At 38.0% G+C, this 23,577-nt stretch overlaps 1 protein-coding gene across 1 annotated transcript in view; it reads left to right on the top strand.

The window, feature by feature from the left end:
* Positions 1-23,577, top strand: part of LOC126295032 (plasma membrane calcium-transporting ATPase 2-like) — a 606,942-nt gene that overhangs the window by 471,191 nt on the left and 112,174 nt on the right. Inside the window, exon 16 of the mRNA XM_049987282.1 lies at positions 10,186-10,392. Coding sequence (XP_049843239.1) covers positions 10,186-10,392 — 207 coding nt within the window. The remainder of the gene's footprint in view (positions 1-10,185; positions 10,393-23,577) is intronic.

The following is a 23,577-nucleotide window of genomic DNA, read 5'->3' as shown; positions in this document are numbered from 1 at the left end:
CATCACTTCACAATATTTTGCAAAAATTTCACAGAAACTGGCAAATATTCTTCAGCCGTACAACGTTAATTTAGCGTTTGCAGCAAAAACCTTAATGAGATATAGTGTACAACAAGAAGTTGGCAACAGGATAAATAAACTGGAACAGGCATGTGTTTATAAAATACAGTGGAAGGAAGACTGGGTTTAACATCTCCTTGACAATACTCATAGTGTGAAGTGAAATATATAGGACAAACAGGTAGAAATTTTAGAAAAGATTTAGGGAGCATGCAGACTCTTTTAGGCTGGGCAGCTGAAGCAGATTGGTAGTTGCCAAATATATGCATCAGGCTACTCACCTCCTGAAATGCATAGAAGTGAACTTAGAGATGATCCATGTAGATAAGAAAGTTAAGAAAATCGACCTGCTTGTGGAACTTGAAATAGCAGTCCATTAGGGTAAGCTTGATAATGTACTTAACATAAAACAGGTGATTCAAAAACAAAGAACAGACTTAAGTTTTTACTGTGGACAAACTATAAAAAACAGAAACACGTTGTGTATCTCACTGGGTAGAGAAAGGTTCAAAGTTTTGACGCAGCTTTGCTGTTGTTTTATACCAAAATGACGACTCGACCACAAGAGAAATTATTTTGTGTGTGGGAATTTGCATGAAGTCAATCCATTGTTCAAGTGCAACATGCATTCCACCATTCATTTACCAAGAAGCCACCTCTGCACAAGCAGATTAATAATTGGCATACAAAATTCTTGCAAGCTGGTTTCATTTGCAAAGGGAAGAGCAGAGGCCAATCAGGTGCAGCTGATGAAAATGTTGAGTGTATTTGAAATACATCCACATGGAGCCTTGGAAGTCCACAAGATGAAGCCTTAAAAGTTGCAGTTGCTGTAGCATTTATGTCATGGCTACTGTAACAGAGATTAGGGATTTTGTTTTCCAGGAAACAGCAGTCAATACTTTTTCTGAATGACTCATCTTTTCAGATGAATCGACATTTCATCTATCAGGTAATGTAAACCACCATTAGGTAAGATTTTGGAGGTCATGAAATTGTGGCACTGTCATGTGTTTTGTACCATTTCTGTTCACAAAGTTTATGCAAGAGTCTTTTTTTTGTGGAGGAAATTGACAGGAATATCATACCTGGACATGCTGCAAGATTGGTTCTGTCCTCAACTTTATGAAGATCCCACTGATTTCATTTTTATGCACAATGGTGCCCTCTCTCACTTTTACCTCAAGGTACAGTGTTATCTTAACAGCTTTACTCCACAACATTGGATTGGAAGAGGTGGATGACATTATCTCCCTCATTGCTTTTGGTCTCCCAGGTCACCAAGCCCTCACCTTGTGATATTTTTCTATGGGGTACAGGAATGACAGTCTCTGTCCCACATATGGCTGCTACTCTCCATGAGCTAAGAAAGTGAATTTTTGAATCTGCTGATTAAACAAATGGTGATCTCTTGATTCATGTGTGGAATGAAATAGATTACCATTTCAATGTTTCTCAAGCAACACTGGTACTTGTGTTGAATGTATGATATAGCGTCTATGTGAACGTAAAACTTTGTACCTTCCCCTGTGCACTGGCATTGGCAGTGTGCTTCTGTCTTTCATAATTTGACAGTAAAAAACAATTGAAATCTCTTCTTTCATTTGGAATTATCCCGTACAAATTGGCAAGAATGGTAATATCATCTTCGATGGTTTGTTCTGTCTTTTTTAAGGCTGGCATTAGTTTGATAAATGTGAATGATTTGTCACATTTAATCATTAATATGGTGTCTCTCCATACCCCGTGTAACCTCTTTGCAATGTTATGGAACAGCTGATGACTGAGGGCATTCTGCTAGTACATATGTTTACGAAGTATTGGTGCAAGGAGAGGCAGCTGATGTGGCCCGTATATACCACCTTATGGAAGCAAGGCCTTGGCGAACAAGTGGTAACATGAGTAAGTCGAGCACGGAATCTGGTGTTGCCATTTTTAAAGTAAGACATGAACTTCTTGTTCAAATAATTTTATATGTTTCTTACTTTGACCTAGTGTGCTTTTGAAGTGCATTTTATATTCAATTAACTGAAAACAGCCAGGTGATGGGAACTTGACTTCAGAAATGTGTTCCTGTGGATTATGTTCCTAGTATTGGTTGTTTAGATAAAAAAAATAAAAAGAAATGTACTTACCAAGCAGTGGCAGAACGTGCACGTAAAAAAGGTTATAACTATGCAAACTTTCAGAGCCAGAAGGGAAGGAAGAGAGGTGAAGGAAAAGGACTGGAGAGGTCTAGGAAGAGGAGTAGATTCTGTAATAGTCACCTTGAACCATATGTCAGGGGAGACTTACCATGTGGGTTGAGAAGGAAAGACTGAGTGTTGGGGACTCCAATGGACAGGATTTGGAAACCTAAGAGCTTAAAGGTGAAATACAGGGTAATATGCAAGACAGAGATTACTCTTAAAACATTGTGCATGAGTTAATAAGAGTGAAAAGCTAATTGCATTGTACATAAAAGAGGTGGGAGGGGAATGACAAAAAATCGATAGGTAAGAAAATGAAAGATGTACAAAACTAAAATAGAGTGAAGAAAGGAGTAGTTACTGTGAAGAAATGCTGAGGCAGAAGAAATTAGCATAAATTGAGGCCAGGCAGGTGTCGAAAACTGAGGGCATATTGTAGCGCTAGTTCCCACCTGCAGAGTTGTGAGAAACTGCTGTCTGGGGGAAGAATCCAGATGAAGTGTGTGGTGAAACAGACACCAAGGTCATGACTGCTGCATTGAATAGCAGTCATAATAATGACTGATAATTTGGTGGTAGTCATCCCGATGTGAAAAGCTAAACAGTGTTTACATAACAGCTGGTATGTGAACACTGTTTGGCATTTCTCATTGGCATGACTACCACAAATTATCAGTTAGGATGAACGGGCATAGGCAAAGGGTGTATACTGGCAACACATAATATCCTGCTCTACAACATGACAATCATGATCTTGGTGCCTGTTTCACCTCACGCACCATCTGTATTCTTCCTCCAGACCCATGTTTCTCAGAACTCCACAGGTGTGAACTTGTGCTACAACATGTCCTCAGTTCTCACCACTCACCTCACCTTAATGTACATTAATTACTTTCGTCTCAGCATTTATTTGCAGCAACTACTCCTTTCTTCACTCTCATTTAGTTTTTTTCTACATCTTTTATTTTCTTACCTGTCTATTTTATGCCACCCCTTCCCACCTCTGTTACATAAAATGCACTTAGCTTTTCACTCTTATTAATCTGTGCACAACATTTAAGCAGTAATCTCTGTCTTGCATATTACCCTGCCTTCCACCTTTAAGCTCTCAGGTTCTCAAGTCTTTTCTGATGCAGCCCCCTACACTCAGTCTTTCCTGCTCATCCAGTCTGGTAAGTTTTCCCTGACATCTGGTTTTGGGTGACTTTTCCAAAATCTATCCATTTTCCTAAATCTCTCCAGTCCTTTTCCTTCATGTCTCTTCCTTCCCCTTCAATCCTTCTGCTGGAAGAAGGAGCCACTGGCTCTGAAAGCTTGCATAATTATAACATTTTTTTATGTGCGTGTTCTGCCGCCACTTGATGTGTAGATTTTTTATCTATCCAATTACATTATATTGTCAAAAACGGATAGTTTTTGTTGTTATAATATTGGTAGATGTGTGCTAAAATATGTATAATGAACCAATCTGAATTACTCGCAGTGATATTTTTAGATGCAATTTGCTCTGTATTACCTATCATTCATATAGTATGAACAGAATGTTTAAACTTACAAGCAATTTATCTGATATTAGGTATTTAATTTTCGTCATTCTTTTTGGATGGTATCTAGGTCATTCACAAGTACTATTGATGCTCTTCTTCCTATTGTAGGTGTTTCTTGATTCTGTATCGCTTTCACTGGCTGGCCTGGTGTCTTCTTGTGGGTGCATCTTGCTTTGCTAAATACAGTTCCAGTTTTTGTTGTGCACCTTTTCAGATACTGTATTTAGTATGTCATGTAATTCTCTGTCCCTAATCTAAATTACCATATAAATACAAGTCATAGTTCAAGATTGTTACCAAAAGTCTCTAAAAGTTTCTCACCACTTTATTTCAGGTTTTTACACGATACTCTAATAAACCTTCAGATGACATAGTCTGCAAATTTTTCAAAATACATGTGGTATTAAATGATATACATTAAATCTGTACTTATAAATGAAGACAAGTTGTAGTTTAAGGTTGTTACTAAAAATCTCAAGAACTACTAGAACCTCCAACAACTTTCGCATGTGTAGCTGGAGCCCATTGACATTCCTCCATGATATTTCACCCTCAAGACGTCCAACCATCTTCAGGTGAGTAGACATCTACTGGAGATCCCAGGTGCATTCACAGTATTTTTGCAAAATCTTGCACGTAAGAAATGTGCTGGAATCTTTCAACATGTGCGTCAGGTGATGACATGCTCAGGACAGCCAAGTTGTGTGTGCCATCCTCGGTGATGGAAGTGAGAGTTGACTTAATCACTGAGTATCGACAGATTCCACCAATTCAATGGTGTCTGAGTTATTTTAATTATAGGATTCCAATTTTTATCTAGTTGACAGCTGTTGCCACATTTATAAGATTATCAGCAAGATGTATTTCCACTGATTCTTTGATTACTGAATCCCAAAAACTGGAAACTGGAGATAAAATTTTTGTTCTATTGTGTTCCATTGAGTGTCCCAGTGTCCTGCTACTGGTGATTTTAGTAGCTACCAAAGATGGGTGTATCTTTTTTGTTCTATGCAACACTCTTGGACAGTTTCTGTTATCTTGCTTTTATATGCAGCACCACACTCACAGGCAATTTCATAAATGCCCACTTTTTTCAGTTGTAAGTTGTCTTTAATAGAGCCAACGAGGGCAAACTCTTCACCGGGGGATGGAAGATAACCTTGATTTTATTTTTCCTCAGCAATCTGCCTATTTTAGGAGACACATTCCCAGCATTTGAAAGGAATACAGTTGATTTTAGTTTACGTCATTGTCCTCAGTGCGTTGCTTCTTGTTATTATAGCTGTGCATGGCCTTTCTTACTTGGCGTGAAGTGTAGCCATTCTCTTTAGAAACCTTCTCCGAGTGTTCTAGTTTGTGGAGGTTTTCATTGTCTGATATTACGTGTGCCTAGAGGCATAAGGTACTAAGAACACCGGCAGTTTGTGGGATTTCATGGCAGCTAGATACCTGGAGATATAGATCTGTGTGAGTGGATTTTCTGTGCACAGTATGTCACAATGACACATGATTCTCATGGCATACTAGCACATCCAGACAGGGTAAAGCCCCATAACTTGATGTTTTCAAGTAACGTGTTTAAGTGACAGGAATTTTGCCAGTTCTTGTTTGTGATTATGCCATACAACAAAAGTATCATCTACATAATGCCAGAAAACCATGGGCTTTAAAACAGTAGACTCAAGTGCTTTCTCTTCAAAGTCCTCTATAAAAGATTAGCCACCACAGGGGACAAAGGGCTGCATACCCGAAAATTATTAATAGAAGAAATATGCTAGGAAAATTTTGGAAGTACAATTTCTAGATTGATTTATTTCAGATTTTTATACAATACTTTAATAAATGTGTGGATGAACATAGGCTACACTTTTTAAATATGTATGGTATGTATAAAAATGAGAAAGGTTGTTGGAAAAAAATCTTGAAAAGTTGTTCACCAATTTACTTCAAATTTTTACACACTACTTTAATAAACATTAATATGGACTTACGCTTGACCAACATTGGGTACATATTTTTAATATATATAATATATATAAGTGCAAAAGATTGTTAGCAAAAATGTCAATAAGTATTTCACCATTTTAGTTGAAATTTTTACACAATACTCTAACAAATGTTTAGGTGGTTAAATGCTACAAATGTTTTTAATATTTTTTGTATATAATACTTCAAGGGGCAGTAGCAAGTAATGCAACACTTTTTTCCTTAAAGTGGGTTGGTTTTATTCAGGATTCCTATACACCATATTATTCCCCACTGTTTTGGCTACAAAACCCTGTTTTTTAACATAAGCTCCATTCAGTGCAATGGCCTTATGCCATGTTACTGGAAGGGCCTGCATACCCACATGGTATCACTCTATTGGTCAACATGAGAGCCACTATCTTGCTGCATCAATGAGGTCATCAACATACTACTTCCCACAGTGTGTGTCCTTCATTGGGCCAAACATATTGAAGTCAGAAGGTGCAGTATCTGGCCATCAGGGTGTATAATGGACAGCCCAATGAAGTTTTGTGCGTTTCTCTTGGGTGCACAGATTTGTGTGGGACCTTGCATTGTGATGGAGAAGGAGTAGTTCATTTGCATTTATGTTGATCACCTCAAATAAGAATGTCTACACATTGCGCTAGTCACAGCTGTGGCCAGCTGGTACATGGGAGATCGGACAGGTTTGTGCGACCTTATAGTGATGACGAAAGACACCTCATCCAATGACTCACTGTTTTTTTTTTTTTTTCCCCCACTGCCACGTCTCCATAGACATCCTGCAAGTGCGTGTGAGTTTGGTTCCCCACCAAAATAAGCTCAATGATAGCTCTTTGTTGTTTGGGAACATCTCCATTAGAGATGACATTTTGAAGGCTATATATATTGCTGCCACCTATCAGAACTTAATAAAACCATAGGGGCTCAAGCAGTAATATTCTTGTGTAGTGTTATCACGCTGTATGTTCCTCATAACTTCGTTCATAGGGCCCCCAGGTTTTACACAGCTGGTAGCTCTAAGATTGTGTTTGTTTTGCAAGAGTTTTGTGAAATGGCAACCATGACAGTCTGAGTAAACAACTAACTTGGATTTCCTAAGATATGTATTTCTGCCATTACTGCCTTTTGGGGCAATGCTATTTCTTTATTTTTGTATGTCAGCAGCGTCTGTTAAATGGCAATCAGTATTATTAAAGTCCTCCTTATTTGCTTTTACACCGTCTAGAATGGTGAATTGTTCTGTAGTTTTTTAGACCTAGGTCTGCTGTAAGCACTTTCTGATTCCCAGTTTTTGTTTTCAAGAGGATTCCTCAATATTTGCTTTAGATTTTCCAGAAATTCTTCATATTTTCTAGCTGCATTTATATCACAATAAAGCTAATGTAACACATTTAGTTCAGTTCCAGTACTGCACATTTCCATTGCTGCCTGGAGACTGTTACACAGTTGAAAATAATCGCATGAGATTTTATCAGAGTTTAATTTCCCAAAACAACTTGTTAGTGAGCGTGCTCTAATACCTTTTTCCACTATAATATCACTTGAACAACACATTACTGATGATAATAACTCAAAAGTTGATAGTCGGTAAAGCAGATGCCAGACTGAGATTCATTGGAAGAATCCTAAGGAAATGCAATCCGAAAACAAAGGAAGTATGTTACAGAACACTTGTTTGCCCACTGCTTGAATATTGCTCACCAGTGTGGGATCTGTACCAGATAGGGTTGATATAAGAGATAGAGAAGATCCAATGGAGAGCAGCGCAATTCTTTACAGGATCATTTAGTAATCGCAAAAGAGTTACGGAGATGATAGATAAACTCCAGTGTAAGACTCTGCAAGAGAGATGCTCAGTAGCTCTGTCTGGGCTTTTGTTGAAGTTTCGAGAACATACCTTCACCAAGGAGTCAAGCAGTATATTGCTCCCTCCTACGTATATCTCGTGAAGAGACCTCGAGGATAAAACCAGAGAGATCAGAGCCCACACAGAGGCATTCCGACAATCCTTCTTTCCATGAACAATACGAGACTGGAATAGAAGGGAGAACTGATAGAGGTACTCAAGGTACCCTCCACCACACACCATCAGGTGGCTTGCAGAGTATGGATGTAGATCTAGTTGTAGATGTAAATTTATGGAGCAATTTACCACAGTTTGTATATATGCCGCCATCTTGCATTCAATGCTAATATAAATATGTTGTGTTGATTGAGAGTGTCTGTTAGGTGTTTTAGTTTTCCAACTTTCATAAGTGTGTTGATGTTCAGAGTCCCCAATAGGTGTCTTTTCTTGGGTCTTATCTTTGAAGAAGTACTAGGAAGCTCCGACTCTTCCTTACATGATGTTCTAGGCTCTCCAGAATCCAAAGGTCTAGTTGCACTGCCATGAATAGCGATGGAAGATTGGTTACTTCCTCGCGTAGTTTTCTTCTTGAAATTTACCATCATGTCTTAGGTTAACGTTTGGTTTGGGGAAAGGTAGTTGAACCGTTCTATGATAAAAATTCAAGCATTTAGCTTAGAATTATAAGTGAGGCCACCACTAACATGTGGGACAGACACCTTTTGTAGCCACCCACTGTGGGAACAGATGCTACAGTCTGGTGCTTTTATACAAAAGCCTACCTCTTCCGACAGTTCTGCCATTCTGATGATCTTCATCACCGCCTTCACTGCCATTGAGGTCTTCACCGTTTCCCTGGCAAGGGACCCTCACAAGGTACTATCACATGTGCCAGGTGAACCAAAGTTTTTTAACGAGGTGTTACTCCTCCCCCTCCTCCTTTTTCAACTGGGCTTGGGACCGGCTTTGGCAGAGTTACATCAATGCCTTTAAATGTCCCCATAACCAGAAATCTGATGGATCCAGTTCCATTGAATGAGAGGCCATTCTAAAAGGCTTTCATGATCAATCCATCACCTGTGTAACATCGTGGTGAGGTACTGTCATACAACCTGTAGAAAATGGGGTGGTGCCCCATCGTGCGCAAATCATTGTCTTCCTGCAAGAGTAATGTTCGCCAATAGCACTGGTAATCCATTACTCAGAAATCACTGGTACAGAGCACCTGTTAACCAGTTTGGTAAAGTGTATGGACCTATGCATCTGTCACTGACAACTCATACCCATACACTGATGATGAAGTGATCTTCAAAGATTGCTTGAGGATTTGTATCTGCTCACGTTTGTATTGTGGTAATTTACTAGGCTCTCTCTTGTGAATCCAGCATTGTGTGCAAATAAAATGCTACACATTATTCATCACAATTAGTCCTAAACAAAAGCATATTTCAACAGGTATTGCTTTCCACACATGTAATTATAGCAATATTGCTACTAGTTTTAACTGAGAGCACTTCCTGTAGGAATATGTGACACTTTTTTAAAATACCTTGTTTCTAAACATCATATAGTCTGAGTTTGGACTGGGTAGTATCTGTAGAAAACCTTTAATTTTCTCTAGTTGCAATCCTAATATATTCACTTTAGCAGCTTACCATTCATATCCAAGTCCCCATCCCCTGTTGTGCTTTGCATGGTACTATGTTGTATTGTTGTAATTTGATCCTGGTTACAGCTTTCATTGGATTTACATGTTAAGTCACAATTGTCTTCAGCTCTTATATCTTCTTGCCAGTTGTGTCTGACAGCTTACACCCCTAAACAAGCCCTTCAGGATAAGTAAACATTCTGTTTCCGGCATATTTTGTTTCTGAACTGCGTCAGTTTCTTAATGCCATACCATACTCATCTTCCATGGGGTTTTTCTCAATTAGTTTTAACCATTAGGTGGAGTTATTTTTTGGTTATTTTTTTCTTTCTTCTAGTGCACTTTTTCATCAAACTGATTGTTATATAATTAACTTTCTTCCTCTATGTCACATACCTTATCCAGTCCCTTTGTTTTCTTGACCTACTTTCTGTTCCTATGGTGAATCTCTTTTTACATCTAGTAACCTATCAGTTTAACTTTTGGTTCATATTTTTGACTTTATATGGTATATGCCCAATAAGAAATATATTATCTGTCTCACTGTTACATAGTCCCTATGAAACAGTTCCCAGTAGGCCTCTCAGTCTTTTCTTGGTGTGTGGCAGAGCTTACCTCTCTTCTTACAAGGAATGTACACTACAAGAAGAACAAACTTCTTACAACCCACATTTTTGTGCCCCATGCTCTCCACAGTGTGAGCACATTCATGTGTTTCTTTAAAGTGTTTAGCTGTGTGTCTGTAATCTCTGCATGGATCTAGAGTTAATCTCTATCATGTGATGTGATGCTGGCTCCTCTTTGGTTTCTGTTTAGAATTTGGCTATAATCTGCTGGTCAAAATATTATCTTTTTCAACCATTTTCTAATTTTAATAAATTTTGTTAATTTTCTTCTATACAGGGGATTGCAGGAACAGATGTTGCCAAGGAAGCCTCTGATATCATTCTGACAGATGACAACTTCAGAAGCATTGTGAAGGCTGTAATGTGGGGGCGGAATGTTTACGACAGCATCGCCAAGTTCCTGCAGTTCCAGCTCACTATAAACATTGTCGCTGTCGTTCTGGCCTTCACTGGTGCCTGCGTCATTCAAGCAAGTCCTCTCAAGGTGAAAACATCACACGCAAGTCTTTTACAGCTTTCAGATACTGAATCTTCAAACTGTAACTGCATAGGCTTTGGCAGCCTGAGACAGTTAATATAAAACTGTTTGAATGCAGAGCCACTTCATGTTATAAAATAACTGTTACTAGACAGGTAAAACTTACAAAGGGAGGATAGTATGACAACATGGAAACTTCTATTTTGCAAAATATAACTCTGTAAATAATGCATGTTTTAACATACTTTATCTGAACAAAAGTATCTGAACAATCCTATGTAATCATTTTATTTGAATCAACTGTGGGTTCTTGATGAAACATTGTATACTAACTAAACAAATACGGTTTTTGCCTTGTTTCACAGTTTTATTATTCATGTTATTGCACAACCTAGGTTTCAGGTTATAAGCCCATTTTCAAGTCATTACCGACTCCCAAGGGTGATAATGCAAAGATAAACATGATGACAAGGCAAAGTTATAATTTCAACTTCTTAAGGTGTTGATCCATAGCTTAATGTACAATTATGTCAATGACCCACCTTTAACACATTACACAAATTATTACACATTCAGCAGTTACACTACAATGACCAGACTGAAGTTATGCCTCATCCAAGAGCTTTTTAACTACGATGGACTGGGGCCCAAAGTTTTGCTTCTATCCTGGTATTGTGATCTCATCTAAAGAGGTGAATATTTTATTTGGGTTTCCTTATTTAATAATAGGTGTGGGGATACACACATCTGTCTTTTAATTTCTAAAACATGATTCTATGTCCCTCAGACAATATGTAGTTTCTTGTTGAATGCAAAAGACAAACAAGCAGCTATCACAAAAAGTGAGGTTTATAAAATCACATGCAGTGAGTGTCAGTCTTGCTACATTGGACAGACAAGGAGGTCAATCTGTACCAGGCTTAAAGAACACCACAGAAGCTGGAGATTGGAGAGGCCTGATTCCAGCCTTTGCAGAACATTGCCTGAACAATAACCACAAATACACAATAGATGTACAAATCCTACACACAGACAAAAAGGGAGCCAAACTTGACCAATTAGAAATTTTAGAAATTAAAAGATGGATGTGTGTATCCCCACACCTATTATTGAATGAGCAAACCCAATTAAATTATTCACCTCTTTTCATGAGATCACAACCCCTGGATAGAAGCTAAGCTTTGGGCCACAGTCCATCATAGTTAAAAAGCTCTTGGCTGAGGCATAACTTTAGTCTAGTCATTGTAGTTTATTTGCTGAATGTATAAGAATGTATGTAATTTGTTAAAGAATTGTCATTTACGTAATTGTACATTACGCTATGCATCAATACCTTAAGAAGTTGAGATTAAGTCTTTGCCTTGTCATCATGTTTATCTGTGCATTATCATCTTTGGGAATCAGTAATGTAATTAAAAATGGGCTTATAACTCAAATTTTATGTTGTGCAATAACATTAATAATAAAATTGTGAAACAAGGCCAAAAACAGTGTTTGTTTAGTTAATCCTATGTAGTGTGGTACTGACCACTAGACCTTGTGACATCAGTCAGTAATGTCAGTCGAGAAGCGGTAACAGCAGACTACGTTGGTGAGGATAGTTCAGTGACTTCAAATGTGGACATCACTGGCTGTCACACGAGTATCAAATTCACCAGGGATATATCAACACTTTGAAGCTTCCCACGTCACTGTTGATGATGTCATTGTGAAATGCAAACGTGAAGGAACAACCACAGCTGAATCAAAATCAGATGGACCTCATGTACAGGCAGATAGGGACTGTCAAAGATTATTGAGTGTTATCACAGAAAATCACATGAAATCTGTAGAAAGAATCATTTGTGAGCTCCAAAGTGCTACCAACAGTTTGTCTAGCACAATGACTGTGTGTAGGTAGTTAAAACAGTGGAGTACCGTGGTCAAGCAACTTCTCATAATCCACACATTTCTGTAATCAGTGCTAAGCTATGCTTGAGATGGAGTGAAGAGGAGTGCCACAAGACAGTAACTGATGGAAACAATTAATTGTGATGAATTGTGCTACACCCTGTGGCAATCTGATGGGAGGGTTTGGGTTTGAGAGATGACTAGAGAATGTTACCTGCCGTCATGTGTAGTGTTAACAGTGATGTATAGAAGTGGTGGTGTTAAGGTTTGGGGGTAGTTTTTGTGGTTAGGGTGTGGTCCTGTTATTATGCTTAAGAAAATGCTAAATATTAAATATATGAACAAATTTTATGATATAGTGTACTGCATATAGTAAAGGAACAATTTGGAGATGATGACTGTCTTCATCAGCTCGACAGTGCACCCTGTAATAAAGCAGAATCTATGGGGCAGTGGTTTGTGGACAACAACTTTCCTGAAATGGAATGACCTGCCCAGAGTCCCAATCTGATTATAACAGTGACTTCAATCCAGACCCCAACATTCACACCACTGCCTTCTCGGGTTTCAGCTCTTGAGAAATAATGGGCTGCCATGACTCAGCAGACATTCAGATGCCCCACAAAGTGTCCCCAGCAGAGTCAAAGCCATTATAAAAACAAAGTGTGGATACACCCCATATTAATGTCCAATAATATGTGTCCAGATACTTTTGATCAAATAGTGTACAGAGTTTTTCAGGAGGAATAGTAAATATTTTAGGAGATGGCTATTAGAATGGGGCTTCCATTACCTTTAATCAAACAATGGAAAATCCATGATGGAATGTGTGTGTGAGTTGCATTTGCATGAGTGTGTGTGTACGTATGTGTGTCTATTGTTGAGAAAGGCCATTGGCTAAAAGCTTCAAGTGTGAAAATCTTTTTGCTGTGCCTTTCTGTGACTCAGCAATTCCATTACCTTTATTTGAATACACAAAGACTAAACACTGTGAAATGCTAAGTCTGTGAATGAAGTTATAATGTTCCCTCTCTGACAAAGAAGAAGAGTTACACTGGTAAAGGAAATTATTTGAGAATAAAGATATCTAGTCTCATATTCCACTGTTGGGATAACAGGCTCGCAATTTCTAATTTGTGACTACACGAGTGTTAATATTTACAGGCACGCCAGTTTTTTTCGTGCTCGGACAATGGACTTTGTAGTGAAATAATAACTGCAGGCTCTGAAAAACTTTGCTAAAATTAGCAGCAGTCTGCATGAGATGTAGAAAATGGTTGATAACTGTTAATTGGCAAGGTGTTATTCCAGAAAACGTTGCAAGTACTTACGGAAACTGTAACTCTGGTTCATCAGTTGCGAAAATGGTGATTATCACAATTAACATAAACACATATCTAAAAACACAGATTCTGTAACTTACCAAACAAAAGCGTTGGTACGTTGATAGAGACAATAACAAAGACAAACACACACACAAATTTCAAGCTTTCGCAACCCACGGTTGCTTCATCAGGAAAGAAGGAAGGAGAGGGAAAGACGAATGGATGTGGGTTTTAAGGGAGAGGGTAAGGAGTCATTCCAATCCCAGGAGTGGAAAGACTTACCTTCGGAGGAAAAAGGGCCAGGTATACACACACGCACACATGCACGCACACACGCACACACACACACACACACACACACACACACACACACACACATACAGGCACAAGCAGACATACGTCAGTCGAGGCGGAAGTGCAGAGGCAAAGATGTTGTTGAATGACAGGTAAGGTATGAGCGGCGGCAACTTGAAATTAGCGGAGGTTGAGGCCTGGTGGGTAACGGGAAGAGAGGATATATTGAACTTGCCCTTCAGTATATCCTCTCTTCCCATTACCCACCAGGCCTCAACCTCTGCTAATTTCAAGTTGCCGCCACTCATACCTCACCTGTCATTCAATAACATCTTTGCCTGATGGATGTGTGTGTGTGTGTGTGTGTGTGTGTGTGTGTGTGTGTGTGTGTGTGTGTGTGTGTATTCCTGACCCATTTTCCCCCCAAGGTAAGTCTTTCTGCTTCCAGGATTGGAATGACTCCTTACCCTCTCCTTAAAACCCACATCCTTTCATCTTTCCCTCTCTTTCCCTCTTTCCTGATGAAGCAACCATGGGTTGCAAAAGCTTGAAATTTGTGTGTATGTTTGTGTTTGTTATTGTCTCTATCAATATACCAATGATTTCGTTTGGTAAGTTACAGAATCTGTGTTTTTAGATATATTTTTCCCAAGTGGAATATTTCTCTCCATTAAATTCTTATCATAAACATATGTACACCATTTCCAATTAATACAGTTATTATTAACTAAGAATTACAGATGCTTATGTAAGCAAAGGGCAAGGCAGGAGATAGTAGACTAGCTGAAGAATAATAATAAGAAAAAAAGAGTGTATAAAAACATATAAAAACAAGTGATGAACAAATTACAAAAATTCAGACAACTTTTGTTGAATTTTATTTCAGTTACTGGTGTATATTAAGTTTTCCTTCTCTTGCCGTACATACAAAAGGTCATTCAGTTACAGAATTCTAATAGCATTCATAATACAAAATATATACAGTTTTATGTATTGTTTTGATGTGTTGTTTCAAAGCCCGAGTGTGCCATACTCCTACAAAAAATCTGGCCAGAGTCAAACATGAAATGTAGTCCAAGCTCACAGTATACATTTTCAATGCGAGTATAACAAGCATGAATGTTGTAAAGGTGTAGACTAAATACAATACTGGCTTACTGTCACTCTGCAGGTACCTATATTCCAGTCTAGAGATCACAGGATCCCACCACATGCTGTGGCATGGTGAAAGAGGGCATATCTCCAGCCTGTCAGTTTGTGGTTGCTGCCTTCTGCACGTATGTGATACTGCCAGTTGTGGGACAGAGTAAATAGTCTTCTCATTATCTGAGTCACTGCCTGCAGCAGTGATAGTATAGACTAAACATTCCATATTACACATGTCCAATTTTTCTAGTTTACCAATGTACAACTGTTAGAATGTAACCTTAACAGATACAGAATGTGTTACGCAAAGGTTAAGGATTAATTCTTGATTTGATTCTTATATATTCCACCTTCAGCTTATCTGTAAATGTACTAGAACATACTGTACAGTAATGCGTCCAAACTTTTTATGTAAAAACTCAAAACTTTTTGCATAAAACAAATGTTATTAACATTCATCTTTATCCTTCATGCCTACATATTTGCAGCCCTCGGCTACTAGAGGGCACTGAATTGAAGTATGTAACGTGGTGGTGTGTTATATAACTGTGCCTGTGCATGTGAGAAACAGCATACTGTAATCAAGTTTCAAATTGAAGGACTTCATCCACACGTGAGGCACTCTTCCCTTTAGCATAACAATGACTGACCACACACACAACCTGCAACATCTGCAACAATCTGAGGTCTCAGATCACATCATTAAACATCCACCATACAGTACCAACTTGACCCCATTTGACTTTCATCTGATTCCAGAATGTAACGAGCTCCTTCAAGAACTTTGTTTTGATAGCAAAGCAGTTGTGCAAGCAGAGGTGAGGTTGTGTTTCCACCAACAAAGTAAAACATTCTACAGTGATAGTATCAACTAATAACATTCCTATTCTTTAAAAAAAGGTTTCACATAAAAAATTCAGAGGCATTACTTTTTAGCATGCCATTGTATGGTTTGATACGATAAATGATAAGCTGATTGGCACTATTGTGTTACTACATTGTGGTACAAGCCCCTGTTATCTAGACTTTCTTGGAAATGAGATTTCAGAATTACTGGATGACATTCCTTTGTCTACTACTATAGCTCTGCTCTTCCATTATGACAGGGCCACAGCACATCCTAGTCATTGGGTGACATGTCATGTAAATCTAAAATTGCCCAGAAGAAGACTATTTCATGAAATATGTAATTCAAAAAATTCCTCACCTGAAGTAAGCGCATGCAAACAAAAGTACTCCAAAATATTAAGATAAGTAATAAAAGCAGCAAAAATAATGCATAATGATGAATACATTTGTAATTCAGCTAATAAATCAATGGCTGTGCGGAGTGTTATAAAAAAGACTCTGGAGAAGAAAAGACAATCTTGCAAAAATATAACACTATCACATAAAAATTAAAAAAAAATAACAATCCCCTTAGAAATAGCCAACACATTTAACAACTTTTTCACATGTGTTGCTGATAATACATTCCACCCAAACTTTAAAAGCACCCAGGAAAATGAATATAAAATAAGTGCATGCAGAGGATCAATGTACATCAGTTCTGCTTCTCAAGATGAAGTAGCTAAAGCAATAAAAGGACCAAAAAAATTCCAACTCTGCAGTCATACATGGTATACCTGCAACAATATTAAAGAAGAGTGCATCAAACCTAATTGAAATACTCACACACTTATGTGACTGCCCACTTCAGGCAGGCACTTTCCCTGGCGCATTGGAAACATCAAAAGTTATTCCGGTATATAAGAAAAGGTGATAAAGATAATGTAAATAATTACAGACCCATCACAATTCCCTCGTGCATCTCTAAAGTATTAGAAAAAGTTATGTATGACAAGCTTACAAAATTTATAAATAAAAACAGCATCCTATGTAATGAACAACATGGATTCAGAAATTAGAGGTCAATAACAACTGCTATTTATGAGTGCATCAATTCCATCCTAAACCTGATGGATAAAAAATAGGAATCAATAGGAGTATTTATTGACTTGTCAAAAACTTTTGACGTGGTAGATTATTAAATTCTGCTATCAAAGCTTGAAAGATATGGCATTCAAGGATTGTCCTTCCTGACTAATTGTAAGCAGACAGTGTGCATCAAGCATACAAATATTGAACCAAAAACTGAAGCCAAACACTTATCTGACTATAAACAAATTAAATGTAGTGTACCCCAAGGGCCCCTTCTGTTCCTTCTGTACATAAATGTTCTAAACTTAAATGTTGATGCACATAAAACAGTCATATTTGCAGATAACACCATGATTCTACTAAAAGGAGACAGCAATGAACAGTTACAGCAGACAGTAAACGCAGTCACGAAACAACTTAGCAGCTGGATACAGAATAATCAGCTTGTAATAAACAGTAAAAGAACCATTGCACTGTAATTCCAGAATGCTCCTAAGAAGGACATGTTTATCCCATCAGTCTCTTATCAGTGACGAACCAGTTAGTAACAGCACTGAAACCAAATTCTTAGGACTTCTGCTGCAGAGCAACATCACATGGAATAAACATATTGAACATCTCAATGCAGAACTGAGCAAAACATTTTACCTTCTTCGCTCACTAAAATCATGCTCTAGTGAGAAAACAGTAGTGAATGCATATCATGCCTACTTTCATTCTTGTCTTAGATATTGGGTCACCTTCTGGGAAAACTCTAAAATAGCTAATAGCACTTTTGAACTACAAAAAATCGCCATTAGAATCTTGTTTGGGTTCAAGACTTGAGACTCTTGGAAACCTCTGTTTAAGAAATACGATTTTCCTCCATTACCATGTGTATACATTATGGAAACTCTTTTATTCTTTAAAATAAATGTAATAGATAAGGACTGTAGATGGCAAAAAAATGTAATATACATGATCAGTTTACCAGACAAAATAGAAACTTACATATAACTCAAATCAGCACAGTCCTGTGCCAAAAAGGTACTTTTCACATGGAAGTTTTATAACAAATTTCTTGAAAACATAAAAGCTATTACTGAGGTCAATACTTTTGAAAAATCTCTAATGTCATATTTACAGCATCGCCGCATTTACTCCATTGAAGAATATTTAAATTTATGAAGTGTGTTATATAAATACTAAGTATAAAGTGCAGTATTGTAACCTTAAATACATATGACTAGAAATTACTTTCAGCTGTTTATTTATAACTTGACTTGTCCAATGTCTTATGCATAAGCTACTTGGTAGACAACAGGACCAATAAATACAAATACAGATACTTGGCCACCAGAATCCCAAACCTTATTCCTTTAGATTTTTGTTGACTGTTCAAAGCCAAAGTCTACAAGCAAAATGTAAACATGAGAGACAAATTGTTAAACACAAGAAATGAATTGATCATTCAGGTTACGAGTTGTGCTGCCTTCACAAACATCACAGGAAAGCTCTATGTGCTGTTGTCAAGGGATATTAGAAGTCCACTGAAGTCAGATGTGGAATTCATGAAAATCAACTATGAACTTAATAATCATTTGTATTTGTTTAGTGTCATCTGCTTTTGTTTGGGTTGCATTCTGTCAGCCATACCAGACTTTTGATTTTAATTAGTGTATGAAAAACCTATATTTTGTTTCTAGCAAATGTTTAGCTTTTTGCTCAATAAAATCTCATTTATGACTCTTGTTCATCTGCTGGTCATAATTGTTGTGTCATGTGGCATTGTTCATCCAACAAACTATGCTCTTGTAGTGTGTAAATTCATTAACCTTCAAACACTGGTTGTCTGCAAATGGTGTTTTTTTTTACAGATAAGTGACCTTAATGGGTGGCAGACTACACACATTTTCATATTTCAAAATCATTTTTAGTTTGTTTTAGACAATCAAGCTGGAGGTAATTTATTAAAATAGTCGAATAACAAAATATCACCAGCTGATGTTTTTCTATCCTCCGCCAAAGGCATTTTATTGTGTACACTATCTGATAAAAAGAATCTGGACAACACTACGTAATGTAGATTTGACCACTAGTCATCACAGGATGTGGAGGGCATTGTGTTGCCAGTAGAAAAGCATTATCATCAGAATGGGTTGATCGGGAGAGCTCACTGACTTCGAATGTGGACTAGTCATTGGATGTCACCTCCATAACAAATCCATCAGTGACAATGCAGCCCTTCTAAAGCTGAACAAGTTGACTGTTGGTGTTGTGATTGTGAAATAGAAACATGAAGGAACAAGCACAGTTAAACTGAGACCAGTCAGACATTGTGTACTGACGGATATGGACCATCAATCGTTCTGGAGGGCGATTGTAAGGAATTCCGAGAAATCAGCAGAAGGGGTCATTTGTAAGTTCCAAAAGTGCTACCAGCAGTCCAGATAATACAATGAATGTGCATAGGGAGTATAAAAAGGATGTGGTACAGTTGTCGAGAAACTCCTCATAAGCCACACGTGTGTGTAGTCAGTGACAAGTGACACTTCTGGTGCCAGGCACACCATATTAGGCTGCACCCGCAGTCTCTCCCTACTTTTCCAACAAACTTTCTGTACAGCTAATCTCAGGGATACTATGATGACTGTTTCAAGAGAGAACATCAATTATTAATGGGTCATGAATTATAATTTATTCAGACTCTCAGTAAATGTTAACGTTTTTGATAACATTCAGCATTTCAATTTATATGGCACAATTTTCTGCAAGTTGCTTCCGCACTGAAACTTACCCTCTCTGAGAGCCAACTGCTGCTGACTCGCGCCACAACAATAACTGGTCTCCAGCAGATTGTCAAAAAGCAAAATACTGATAACCATGGCTAAAATAATCTCAATAAAATAACAGGTAGAAGACGTGGTCTGTTGGTGCTGCACATTTCAGTGATTTTTGATTGAGATGAGCTTATGCTGCAGTATTTTTCATTGACATGCCAGTGTGTAAGTGTGCACAGAATCAGCTAAGTGAAAAATCCGTGCAATATGCACATTTATTTATATATAAAAGCCGACTTTGGGATTTTCCTGTGTGTGAGACTGCATGTACAAGATAGAGTGCCCATTTAAAGTACTAGATTCGCATATTTTAATGCCCACATTGCTTCTGCGTAATTTGCCATTTTTATTGGGAAATTTCGAAGGTTCGCAAGTGCAGCGAAAAACTGAAACTGTTATAGTCAGTTTTGGCCTAAACTAAATTGTGCTCTTTTAAAATTTTTTGAGGACAGTAGGTGTATTCTTGTTCAGAACAATCGTTCTAAAATTTCATTTTACAATTATGTGAGAAACAGGTTAGTTTGAGAATTTTTGGCCACTACAAAACTGTTTTCGTAAGTTACTGGCATGAGTGTTTTGGATACGTAATTTATTTCGTAGCAAATAGCAATTTTGGCTCACAGCTCAGCGAAAGATTACATCACCCTTGAATTTCATTGTATGTTAACATAAATAAACGTAACTTTGTGACAATTTTGGAAGCTACCATTGTCCTTTGCATAATCTACGATCAATTTGTAGCAAATTGGCATTAGTGGTTTATTTACTGTAGCAGATTTCCTGAATAACGTATTGTGTTACATCTAGATTTCCATTAAAGAGAGGTCGCCCTGTATATTACCTGCATTTATCGTAAATTATCTCTGTTTTTGAGTTTGCTAACAACTATGATTAACTACAAAACGTTTTAGGAAACTAGTCATTCTTGCAACAATTTTTGTGTTGTGTTTATAGAAATCTAGATTTGTGTATTTGCTTCAATTATTACAGGAAATTGGCAACTTTTTAGCTCAACAGATTAAAAAGTAATCAGCGGGCTTAAAGTTATTTGTTCACTGCATTATATTGCACTAGCCAAAATCAGCTCCACTCTGAATGCCGTTGTCAAACATGGGATGAGTTCCTTGATGTTTCTAAACAGCTGGAAATTTCCTCGACTACTGTCGAATTATTGGCAGCTGCTGTGAAGCAGTGTGCTGGAAGAGGTTCAAAGAGTTGTGTACCTATAGTAGAGGTATCTCAAGTAGGCCTACTACGTTCTCCCGTGGATCCTGTCTCCTTTGCAGAAAGTACAGGATCTGTCATTACTTGTCTACTTGATTGTGGGTTACATGTCAATGTTAGATCTAGGCATCCTGTACAAGTTGAATGGGGATCAGGGAGGGCTCAGGGTGTTGCACTAATCCCCCTAACCAACAACTGAAACTGAAACTGAGCCAGTGTGACTCACTTCACCTGTTTTGGTGAAGGCAAATGCAACGAATGATCACACCCTTCAGGGAAATGGCATCAAGGGACAGAAAAGGGCACCAGATGCACACAGGCATACAGATGCCTGGGGGCCTCATTGAACCTGTTGAAGAGGCTATTCCAACAGCCATTGAGGGAACAGGGCGAAACCACTGCAGATTTTGGTGCACATTGGAAGAAATGATGCCTGTCGTCTGGCCTCTGAGCTCAACCTTGGGTCATTTCAGTGGCTGGCACAGAAAGTTGAGAAGACCAGCCTTGCATGTGGAGTTTCAGTTAAGTTCACCATTTGCAGCAGTGTGCCCAAAACTGATAGTGGCCCTTTGGTTCTGATTCAAATGGAAGGACTGAACCAGAGACTTCGAAGGTTCTGTGACAAGCTAGACTGTGCCTTCCTGGACTTGTTCCTTAGGGTTTAGAACAATAGGGCCCTTTTAAATAGGCCAGGTGTACACTACACATCAGAGCTACTCAAGTAGCTTACTGTGTGTAGGGCACACACAAAGGTTTCTTAGATTAGACAGCTTTCCATCCAATCCAGAAAACAAGCCCAGGAGTACCAGTGTAAGATCAAAAGAAATTCCTCCCTCAGGTGAGAGTATTAAAATCCTAATGGTAAGGTGTCAAAACATTCACAACGAAGTGCCAGAGTTCAACATGCTCATGAAAAACAGTGAAGCCCACATAATACTAATACTAGGTACAGAAAGCTGGTTGAAACCTGAAATTTATAGCAATGAGATTTTTGGGAAAAATTTAAGTTTATATTGTAATGATAGGCAAATCGGAGATGGAGGTGGTGTATTTGTTGCAGTATACAAGAAACTGAAATCCCCTGACATAGAAACTGAAGCTTCTTGTAAGATTGTTTGGGCAAGTCTCAGTGTCAGGGATGGGCGTAAAATGATAGTTGGACCCTTCTATTTCCCACCTGGTGTAAGCAAAAGCCTTAGAGAAAACCTCAGTTCACTTTTATGTTAGTTCCACAATCATACTGTAATCATCGGTGGAGACTTTAATCGTCCAACAATTAATTGGGAAAATTACAGGTGTGTTAGTGGTTGATATGATAAAACATCCTGTGAAACTTTGCTAAATGCTGTCTCTGAAAACTAGCTAGAACAGACAGTTATGAATCCCACTCATTATGGAAATATATCGAACCAAATGGCAACAAAAAGACCTGACCTCTTTGAGGATGTCCACATCGAAACTGGTATCAGTGACTGTGACTCAGCTGTTGCAAAAATTATTACCAAACCACAAAGAATAACTGAAACATGAAGAAAGACCTACATATTCAGCAAACTAGATAAAAAAAGTCAGTAATGTCATACCTCAATGAGGAACTTTAAACTTTCAGCACAGGTCAGGAGTATGTAGAGGAACTCTGGCTCAAGTTGAAAAGAATAGTTGACCAATCAGTGGATAGATATGTACCAAGTGGAGCAGTTCATTATGGGAGGGAACCCCCATGGTATACAGTCACTGTAAAGAAACTCCTAAAGGAACAGAGATTCCTGCAAAATAGGTGTAAAACAAAATGTAGGACTATAGATAGAGAGATGCTGTATGAAATGTGTTTGGCTGTCAAGAGAGTAATGCATAATGCCTTTGAAGACTATGGTAGCAGAATATTGTCAAATGATCTTTCACAGAACCCAAAGAAATTCTAGTACCCAAAGAAATTCTGGTAGTATGTAAGGGCTGTTTGTTATTGGTACCAAAGTTAGTGTCCAGTCTCTAGCAAATAAGACACTGAAACTGAGTGTAACAAAGCAAAAGACAAAATGCTTAACTCCATTTTCAAATTTCCTTTACAAAAGAAAACTCAGGAGAAATACTCCAACTTAATCCTTGTGCCACTGAAAAGATGAATGAAATAAGTGGTGTTGAGAAACAGCTGAGGTTAAAATTAAACAAATCTCCAGGCCCCAATGAAATCCCTGTCAGATTCTATACTGACTTTGCTGCTGAGCTAGCCCCTTTTTTAACTGTAGTCTATCATAGATTACTCAAACAAAAGACCGTGCCCAGTTTTTGGAAAAAGGCTCAGGTTCTCAATGTCAACCAGCACAGATTCTGAAAACAGCGATCACATGAAACCCAATTTACACATTTCTCACATAAAATATTGAAAGCTTTGGATCATGGCAGCCAGGTAGATACAATATTTCTTGATTTCCAAAATGCATTTGCTATGCACCACATCTGTGCTTATTGTCAAAAGTGTGATCATATTGGGTATCAAGTGAAACTTGTGATTGTATTGAGGACTTTTTGGGAGGGAGGACACAGCATGTTGTCTTGAATGGAGAGTCACCATC

This window comes from Schistocerca gregaria, chromosome 11, assembly GCF_023897955.1.
Source record: "Schistocerca gregaria isolate iqSchGreg1 chromosome 11, iqSchGreg1.2, whole genome shotgun sequence".
Lineage (NCBI taxonomy): Eukaryota > Metazoa > Arthropoda > Insecta > Orthoptera > Acrididae > Schistocerca > Schistocerca gregaria.
This window is presented reverse-complemented; position numbering and strand designations above follow the sequence as displayed.